The sequence below is a fragment of the Ranitomeya variabilis genome, chromosome 1, assembly GCF_051348905.1.
Source record: "Ranitomeya variabilis isolate aRanVar5 chromosome 1, aRanVar5.hap1, whole genome shotgun sequence".
Taxonomy (NCBI): Eukaryota; Metazoa; Chordata; class Amphibia; order Anura; family Dendrobatidae; genus Ranitomeya; species Ranitomeya variabilis.
Window position 1 is genome coordinate 501277776 of NC_135232.1, and position 10890 is coordinate 501288665.

The 10890-nt window shown below is 43.6% G+C and overlaps 1 protein-coding gene across 1 annotated transcript in view; it reads right to left on the reverse strand.

Moving 5' to 3' along the window:
* Nucleotides 1-8558, reverse strand: part of YJEFN3 (YjeF N-terminal domain containing 3) — a 599789-nt gene extending 591231 nt beyond the window's left edge. The window contains exon 1 of the mRNA XM_077252326.1: nucleotides 8433-8558. Within this exon, the coding sequence (XP_077108441.1) occupies nucleotides 8433-8533 (101 nt within the window). The 5' untranslated portion in view covers nucleotides 8534-8558. The remainder of the gene's footprint in view (nucleotides 1-8432) is intronic.
* Between the last annotated feature and the right edge of the window lie 2332 nt (nucleotides 8559-10890).

A 10890-nucleotide genomic window follows, 5' to 3' on the forward strand; every position in this document is an offset into this window, starting at 1 on the left:
CAATTAGCAACATCAGCACCCTGTCTAGTCAAATCGGTCAATGGCTTAACGACATCCGAAAAACCAGAAATAAATCGACGATAAAAGTTGGCAAAGCCCAAAAATTTCTGAAGACTTTTAAGAGAAGAGGGCTGCGTCCAATCACAAATAGCTTGAACCTTGACAGGATCCATCTCAATGGAAGAGGGAGAAAAAATATATCCCAAAAAGGAAATTCTCTGAACCCCAAAAACGCACTTAGAACCCTTGACACACAGAGAATTAGACCGCAAAACCTGAAAAACCCTCTTAACTTGCCGGACATGAGAGTCCCAATCATCCGAAAAAATCAGAATATCATCCAGATACACTATCATAAATTTATCCAAAAAATCGCGGAAAATATCATGCATAAAGGACTGGAAGACTGAAGGGGCATTAGAAAGACCAAAAGGCATCACCAAATACTCAAAGTGGCCCTCGGGCGTATTAAATGCGGTTTTCCACTCATCCCCCTGCCTGATCCGCACCAAATTATACGCCCCACGGAGATCAATCTTAGAGAACCACTTGGCCCCCTTTATGCGAGCAAACAAATCAGTCAGCAACGGCAATGGGTATTGATATTTAACCGTGATTTTATTCAAAAGCCGATAATCAATACATGGTCTCAAAGAGCCGTCTTTTTTTGACACAAAGAAAAAACCGGCTCCTAAGGGAGATGACGATGGACGAATATGTCCCTTTTCCAAGGACTCCTTTATATATTCTCGCATAGCAGTATGTTCAGGCACAGACAGATTAAATAAACGACCCTTTGGGTATTTACTACCCGGAATTAAATCTATAGCACAATCGCACTCACGGTGCGGAGGTAGTGAACCCAGCTTGGGTTCTTCAAAGACGTCACGATAATCAGACAGGAACTCAGGGATTTCAGAGGGAATAGATGATGAAATGGACACCAAAGGTACGTCCCCATGAGTCCCCTTACATCCCCAGCTCAACACAGACATAGCTCTCCAGTCAAGGACTGGGTTGTGAGACTGCAGCCATGGCAATCCCAGCACCAAATCATCATGTAGATTATACAGCACCAGAAAACGAATAGTCTCCTGGTGATCCGGATTAATACACATAGTCACTTGTGTCCAGTATTGTGGTTTATTATTAGCCAATGGGGTGGAGTCAATCCCCTTCAGAGGAATAAGAGTCTCCAAAGGCTCTAAATCATACCCACAACGATTGGCAAAGGACCAATCCATAAGACTCAAAGCGGCGCCAGAGTCGATATAGGCGTCCGTAGTAATAGATGACAAAGAGCAAATCAGGGTCACAGACAGAATAAATTTAGACTGTAAAGTGCCAATGGGAACGGATTTATCAAGCTTTTTAGTACGCTTAAAGCATGCTGATATAACATGAGTAGAATCCCCACAATAGAAACACAACCCATTTTTCCGTCTAAAATTCTGCCGCTCGCTTCTGGACAGAATTCTATCACACTGCATGTTTTCTGGCGTCTTCTCAGTGGACACCGCCAGATGGTGCACTGGTTTGCGCTCCCGCAGACGCCTATCGATCTGAATGGCCATTGTCATGGACTCATTCAGACTTGCAGGCACAGGGAACCCCACCATAACATCCTTAATGGCATCAGAAAGACCCTCTCTGAAAGTAGCCGCCAAGGCACACTCATTCCACTGAGTAAGCACAGACCATTTACGGAATTTTTGGCAGTAAATTTCAGCTTCATCTTGCCCCTGAGATAGGGACATCAAAGTTTTTTCTGCCTGAAGTTCCAAATGAGGTTCCTCATACAGCAAGCCCAAGGCCAGAAAAAACGCATCTACATTGCGCAACGCAGGATCCCCTGGTGCCAATGCAAAAGCCCAATCTTGAGGGTCGCCGCGGAGCAAGGAAATCACAATCCCAACCTGCTGTGCAGGGTCTCCAGCAGAACGAGATTTCAGGGACAAAAATAACTTACAATTATTTCTAAAATTCTGAAAGCTAGATCTATTCCCTGAGAAGAATTCCGGCAAAGGAATTCTCGGCTCTGATACCGGAGCATGAACAACAAAATCTTGCAAACTTTGTACTTTCGTGGCGAGATTATTCAAACCTGCAGTTACACTCTGTAGATCCATTATAGACAGGTGAACATAGAGCCATTCAAAGATTAGAAGGAGAGAGAAAAAAAAAGAAAGACTGCAGCATAGACAGACTGGCAAGTGATCCAATTAAGAGCACACTAACTACTAGAGAAAAAAAAAAAAAAAAAAAAAAAAAATTTCAGCAGACTTCTTATTTCTCTCCTTTCTCAGCCAAGGATTTTAACCCTTTAACTGGCCGGTCAAACTGTCATGATCTCCATGGCCAGAGAACTAGCATAAGCCTCAATAGGAACAAGCTCTTGGAAGATGTAACTATACTGACCATGAACTAAACCTACCGCATCATCTAGAAGTAGCCAGGTAGCATGTCCTACTTTTTATCCCTATATGCCCAGCGCCGGCCGGAGAACTAAATAATGCTAGCAGAGGGAAATATAAGACCTGACTCACCTCTAGAGAAATGCCCAAAAAGGAGACAGAGGCCCCCCACATATATTGGCGGTGATATGAGATGAAACAACAAACGCAGCAGGAAAATAGTTTTAGCAAATTTGAGGTCCGCTTTCTAGATAGCAGAAGACAGAAAGCATACTTTCATGGTCAGTAGAAAACCCTAACAAAACACATCCAGAAATTACTTTAGGACTCTGGCATTAACTCATAATACCAGAGTGGCAATTCCTGATCAACAAGAGCTTTCCAGACACAGTAACGAAACTGCAGCTGTGAACTGGAACCAAAATACAAAAACAAAACATGGACGAATGTCCAACTTATCTAGTAGATGTCTGGGAGCAGGAACAAGCACAGAGAGGCTTCTGATAACATTGTTGACCGGCAAGCATCTAACAGAGAAGCCAGGTTATATAGCGACACCCAGATCTAATCAGAACAGGTGAACAGGGAAGATGATGTCACAAGTTCAATTCCACCAGTAGCCACCGGGGGAGCCCAGAATCCAAATTCACAACACACCTCATTGTGGCGGCATCCTAAGAAAGGACACGAAGCCAAGCATATTGTGGAGAAGGGAGAAACGAGATCACAGCACAAAGGAGATAGAACCAGGAGGAGTCGTGCCCCAAGATCGGCAACATCCTTCTGAGGCGCGTAGCCGGCGTCCGGAACGCCGAGGGATTAATAGGCTCTACGCATTACTTTGAACTATGGCAGGGCAGTTAACTCTAGGTTGGCTGTCTCACCTTTACACCTAATGAAGACAACGGAGGCAATTGTGGGAGAGGGGCGTCTCTAGGGTCCCTATAAAATAACTCCAGGCCTACCCCGTCATACGGGTGCGTCCTATCCAAACCATCTGGGGGACGGAGAGAGAGAACAGAAACATACACGACAGTTGTGAGGACTATCCCGTGGTGCTCAGCAGGGCGGTACTACAACACACAGGCGCTAGTAGGAAAACTACTGATTTCCACCTGCAAAGGGAACTCTGGATGTGCCTTCGGACCGGCTGGTCTTAGCCAGCCCTGTTAGCAGTGCTCTGGATTGCGGATGCCGAAGCCTTCAGTAAAAAGGTAAAGAGACTGCAATCCTGTGTCCTCATCATTTACTGCGACCTACACCATCACCATCTACTCATCAAGGGAAGCCCTGGGGACATACTTCACCTGTGGGAAGTTACACCATCTAGCTGCCATTCCATCACCCCAGCGGACCCCTAGCAGCGTTGGTCACCCTGACCGAATACCACAGGTGGCGTCACGAACACTTGACAAACTCTCACCTACACCTTTAATTGGGCGCCCCTTAGCAGGGCCACGGACCGGGTCGGGCCACTGTGACACCCCCAGAACCAAGACCGAGGGACCTGGTACCGAGTACCCTGCTGCCCTGCATTTGGGGGCCGCTCCATAGGCGCCGAAAAACAGTGGCACTTGTCATCCCTCTGTTGTCCGTGGGCTGAGTAGTCTCTAGGAGCCCGCTGCCTGGGGTTTCGGGAGTTAATGTGATATGCACAGGCTCTGAGTCTTTAGCTTTTACAGCACAGCCTATCCCGGGAAAACAATGGTCAGTCTATTATTAAGTCTCTCACCAGGAATCAAGGGCTCTGCACTGATACCAGGGTTACCAGGGGTCACAGTCTCTGTACTGATATTGTGGGTACCAGGGGGGTCACAGTCTCTGCATGGACACCGTGGGTACCAGGGGGTCACAGTCTCTGCACGGGCCAATGTCTCTGCGCGGGTCTCAAAGCGCCCCTCTCCAGACACAGCAGAGTCCGCTTTCATGTACTCACAAGATGCATTCTTTCTGGGCAATCTTCCTGTATTTGTCCTCTGACCGGGAGCTCTCTCTCTCTCCCGATGCGCAGCTGCGCCCTGCTCTGACCGCTGCTCTGTTCCTTGCGTGTGTGCCTTTTCCGTTCTCTGCCCAGCTTCCTTCCTGTCCCAGTCTCTAAGTCTGCCCCCTGGGGAACCTGTAGCACAGCTCAATGGTTCCAGGCATAGAGCCGAGAAGGTAACCGCCCCCGAACTCTTCTTGTGCTTCACCTCCTTACATGAGCAAGCAGAAACACCAAGAAGAAAGATGAATATGCCCAACAACAGTTTACAAAAGGTTTTATCCTATGTGAGACATATAATGACAGCAAGTGTGATCTCACTCCCCTCTCATTGCGCGGCAAGCCCTGCTGTACTGCCAACCCCACACACATACATGTACTGACTGCTAGTCAAAGGTTTCAAAGGTATCAGTAATGAAACTCAGGTCTGCTGTGCTCACAGCAATTTGTAATCACTATGCAGAAAGATCAGGCTGTCTGTCATTCTATGTCTCACAGATTAGTAGCCTGTTCTGAGCTATGGTGGGGGCATGTTCTTCTTTCTACTTAGTGTTGCTGCCTGCTGATGATTGATCAACCTCATATAGGAAGAAGAAATACACAACCCCAGTGAAAACTTTCTGATAACCCCCACTTGGACTAAATGAAAATTAACTTAGGTGCCAATATCGCAACAAAAAAGAGGCAAAATGAAGAAAAAAATATGTTTTCTGCTCTGTTGCTACTATTACACTGAATGCCCAGTTCAACATGAAAAATTTAGTGTACGGTCCTCTTTAAAAATGTTGACTCTTGAATAAATTTCTTATTTGTGGTCCCCTGCTGCATAAAGAATTGCAAATCAAAAGCCATATTTCACTGTATAGTATTAAGCATTCTCTCCCTCTTCATATGGTAATATGAATAATAAATAATTAAAGACAAAGTAAATATTCTATACTGTTTACCATTGAACCAGTGAATAGATCAATGTATAATTCCCTCATCATGGACACCAAGGATATAAATCATTTTTCTATGTTTTCTATAGAGTTGGAAAAATTTTATACTTTACAATTCTAAGTTTATATCCTATAGAGCTACTGTAAGTCTAGATCTCAAATTAGTAACAGTGGATTGTTACTCCACTTGAACATCTTACAACTAGAAAAGTAGCTATTTGTTAAAAATGCCATTAGGGAATATGCTATGTCTGATATGTAGAGCAGCTAGATCATTTCTTTTCTATAAGAAGATAAGTGACAGAAGTATTAAAGGGAACATGTCCTGCAGATATGGGGTTAATCTGCAGGTTAATAGTGTTATGAAGCTGCCCAGTGCCCGCACTTAGAGCTTTGCTGCCGTGAGGATATTAACTTTTCTTCTCCCATTAATGTTCGGCTTCCAGTCAAAGAGGTCGTGTCGGCATGGTTTAAGCTTTTTTCTGTGTATAGAGCGGCGGCTGTAGCCGCACCCCCACACTGACTGACAGCCGACCCTAATGCTGATCCTCCTGTCAGTCAGTGTTGGGGGCACGTTTACAGCCACCGCTCACTACACACACAGAGGGGTGGCCAGTGCCACCCCTGTGACTGGAATCCAAATACTGCCAGAAGGAATAAAGTTCATTTCCTTCCGTCAGCGGGGCTCTAAGTGCCTGTGCCAGGCAGGTTGAGAGCGCTATTAACCTGCAGAATAACTCCATATCTTAAGGTTAATAGCATTTTTCTGACATGATAGGTTCCCATTAATATACCCTAAGTTCAAATCCCAATTTGTATGTTCTTCCCATGTTTGTGTGAGTTTCCTCCAACACGCCAAAGACATACTGTTAGGGAATGTAGATTGTTAGCCCCAATGGGGACAGTGATGATAATGTCTGTAAAGCGCTGCGGAATATGATGGCACTATGTATGCAAAACGTAATAAATAAATAAAATAGAGGTTACTGTAAGCTACAGAAAGTGGCATTGAGTATATTTATCAAGCAGCTCAAACACTTTTTAAGATGCTTCTAAGAGTAGGTGCAGACGATCAGTAAACACTGCAGGTTGGAGGCGGCGTACTTGTGCAGCGTCCAACCCGCAGAGTCCAGATGTTACAGCATAGTGGATAGGATTTCAAGAACTGCCATGTCCGCTATGTGTGCACCGATGTGTTATGATCTGGTGGCCTAAGAGCAGCATGAGACGTACTCTGGAGAAGGTGGTACCTGTACTGACCGCAGACCCTGAACCTAACACCGCAACTAGAAGTAGCCGTGGAATGTACCTAGCGCTCCCTGGACATCTCGACACAGCCGGAGGACTAATTACCCCTAAAGATAGAAAAGGGAAAACTATCTTGCCTCAGAGAAAATTCCCAAAGGATAGGCAGCCCCCCACAAATATTGACTGTGAGAGGAGAGGGAAAAAACATACACAGACTGAAATCAGAATTTAGCAAAGGAGGCCACTTCTAGCTAAATAGAAAGGATAGGACAGAGTACTATGCGGTCAGTATTAAAACACTAGAAAATATCCACCACAGAAAATACAAAAACTCCACAGCTAACTAAAGATATGGAGGGTATATCTGCATCTCCAGAGATACCAGCTTGGCTGAACAAATCCTTATACAGACCAGGCTGGACAAGACAAAAACATGAAAAATAACAGAACAATAAGGCCACAGCATGTGGACAGCAAAAAATCAAGGCCAGAACTTATCTTTGTTGAAAAGAACTGCAAAGCAGGAGAGACCAGGCAGAGATGTGAATCCTCCAGGAACAATAAACAACTGGCACTGACTAAAGGGTGAAGCAAGACTAAATAGCCCAGTCAGATTTGCAAAAAGTGAACACACCTGACAAATGCTGCGACTCAGAGACAGCAGCGCTACCACTTACAACCACCGGAGCCCAAGAGCAGAATTCACAACACCGATGCCCACGGATCACCCACGGAGACGGACATGTGTCGCGTCTTTCCAGGCTGCAGCATGTCAATTTATCTTGCGGTGATGCGAGTCTCCACAAGACAAATTTCACCCATAGAATGTATTGGATGTGGTGAATCCGGACGGTTCCATGATCACAGAGGATTCACCTGCGTTCACTAGCCGGCAGCGCTTCGGAGGCAGCGAACATGTGCTGGGTCCAAAGCACTGCTAGTGCCGGATCGTCGGCACATACCCTAACACATAATTGCTTTTCGAAAGGAGTATGCCACTTGTTACAGCATATATAACAAAATAGAATGATATTCTATATATCTATCTTAGAAATAACACATGATAATTTTTATAAAGTTCATGGAATTAATAGTTATCTATTATTGAGATATTTTAAAGAATATGTTGCACACAATGTTCAAAGTAATGAAACGTTTATATCAACACAAACCATATCCCAAGAAGATTTTTAACACACAAACCTTAGGAATTTTCGGCACATTTTGTAGCCATGGCTGATAAGTGTCAAGAAGCCATCAAACCAGTACTTAATGTATATAATGGTATAACGGATATCATTCTCTGTGAGCTTTTGATGCTGCAATTATGTATGCTATGTACTCTCATTTTTTATAGGGTCACAGTTAAGGCAAAAGCTTTAAAAGACAGTCGCTCATTTAGGAACCCCTATAAAGAGTCACAGCTGAGTAGAGAGAAAGCACTTCAATCATTTCCCAACCTAACAGCATGGGATCTCCAAGTGCACAGCTCAATTATTCATCTCCAAGACACTTGTAGAGTTATTGTCTTATTGTTCATTTAACTACAACAGCTCAAAGTGAGGATGATGACACTCAGGGCTGTCATTCCCAGAAGCAGAAAAACATTGCTACACATAACACATTGGAAGTATTGTTCTCAGCAACGGTTAACCATTACAGTGCAATCTGCATACAGAGCCCAGTAGAATATACACAACTATTGCTTGCTGAATGATTGAAAAACCCTTCTGAAAAGATGCACATTGGCTTCTATAGACCCACACCCTATGAATTAGCCCTTTGCAGCTGATTCCCTGTAAATTCTCGCACAAGGGTTCTTACAGACGCAGCCGATAATTGCCTTACCTTATGTACTTTAAAGGTTCCTGTCCATCCTTGTTTTCGAACCCTGAGTTGCTCATTTTCCTATATTGTAGCGATGTTAATGTGAATGTGTTTCTTGGCATCTAGATGCACACAGCTGAGTGTCTCTGTGTGGCTGTGGGTAGAGATACAGGAAGACAAACTAGCCAGTAAGCAGCTAGAACCTCAGTCTGAATTCCTCCGGATTGGATCCTACACAAAGGTACCCAACGCTCAAGATCATTTAACCCTTCAGAAGGAATACAGCTATTTTATATCAACCTGAGCTGGAAAGCAGATGGAAATAGCTGCTTTCGTTATTGTATAAAAGAAAGAAAAATCATTCTGATGTGCGCAATATGGGATATTTGTTCTAATTAGTATGACAGTCCCTGATCAGAAGAGCTTTGAGATTTTTTCAGTTGTGTATTGGTATCATAACCGCTAGTCACTAGCTACTAAGAGGCTTTGACTGACCCTAGTGATCAACTGTGTTAAAAGTATGTATAGAAAAAAAACAGCGCTTCCTTAGGACTGATGATGAAGAAATAATGGTCTTCTAAGGGGTGTTCTTGTTAAAAAAAAGATGGTCAATATACATATGTACAGTGGAAATAAAAATCTATTTAGCACAAAAAAGGCCCAGTGCAGAATTCAATATAGGACAAGAGAACTCAGAAACATAGATGCCACAAGATGTGGGGAAGTAATTGAACCACCACAATTTGAGTCTAAACCCAAAAAATGTATTAAGCTTTATTAGACATACATAAAATGTTTAAAAAGTCTGCTAGAAACCAAATAACAGGGTCCAAGGTAACCTGCACATGCAGTTAATAGTTTAGACCAAGCTAAAAATAATCAATTAATCAATCAATCAATCTATAAGAGACAAAAATGAGTAATTACAATAGGATTAAGTGCACATTTCCAAATCAAATAATACAAATGTAAAAAACATATAACGGATCCTTTTTGTTATAAATAAAGCCTGATTAGTTCAGGGGAAAAAAGGAAATAGATAAGCATGAGGCTCAGTACTTATTGAGAAAGGAATCCCTTTTTATTGCTAGCGAGGTTTCATGAAATAAAGTAGTGTACTTCATATCAATATGCAATTGCATTAAAAGTATGTATAGAAAAAACCCAGTGCCTCCTTAGGACTGAAGATGAAGAACTAACAATGGTCTTCTAAGGGGTGTTCTTGTTAAAAAAAAAAAAAAGAAAAAAAAAAAGATGGTCAATATACACATGTACAGTGGAAATAAAAATCTAGTCTGGAGAAGAGGTGGTATTCTCAATGATGATGTGGTTTGGATAGGTTTCACAGCATATTTTGTATAGCAATTTAGCACATCATCATGCACTGCTCAAAAAAATAAAGGGAACACTTAAACAACACAATGTAGCTCAGTCAGTCAGTCACACTTCTGTGAAATCCACCTGTCCAGTTATGAAGCAACACTGATTGTGAATAGAGATGGGCGAACCCGAACCAGTTCGGGTCCAGGGCCATTAATAATAAACATTATAATTATACTTACCTGTCTAGTGACGCGTCCTCCCATCCCGCTGTCTCCCGGCCACATCTGCTTCCGGGGCCGCTCATTAACTTCTGGCGGTATTCACTGCACTCGGCAGTCTTCGGCTTTTTCCGGCAGTGTTCATGTGGTGAAGTTAATGAGCGGCCCCGGAAGCATTGCTGGACTGTTAAATATAATTATAATGTTTATTTTTAATTTTATGCTTTTTTTTTTTTTTTTTTTTACAGCCCCGCCGCCTCATCCCATATCTGTCAAAGCTCGTGGTTCAGAAGCAAGTTTGCGTCATCTCCGGCCCCGAGCTCGAACTTTACAAAAAACTTGGGCGAACCCGCCGATCCCGATCATGGAAGGGTTCGCCCATCACTAATTGTGAATCAATTTCTCCTGCTGCTGTGCAAATAGAATATACAACAGGAATTCATGATAGGCAATTAGCAAGACAACCTCTATAAAGGAATGGTTCTGCAGGTGGTGATCACAGACCATTTCTCTGTTCTCATCCATTTGTGCTGTTATTTTTGTCACTTTTGCATTTTGCCATTGCTCTCCCCTAGAGGTACAGTGTCTGCAGTACAACCCACAGAACTTGCTCAGGTAGTGCAGCTCATCCAGGATGGCACATCAATGCAAGCTGTGGCAAGAGTAGCTGTGTCTGTCAGCACAGTGTACAGAGCATGAAGCAGATAGCAGAAGACAGGCCAGTACACTACGAGACATTGGGAGGACGTATGAGGCAACAGCCCAGCAGCAGGTCCGCTACCTCCTTCTTGGTGAAAGGAGGAGCATTGCCAGAGCCCTGTAAAATGACCTCTAGCAGGCCACTAACATCCATGTGTCTGCTCAAACTGTCAGAAACAGACTCCATCAGGGTTGTATTAGGGGACGACTGTTATGACCCCAATGGCAGAGGGTCTCAG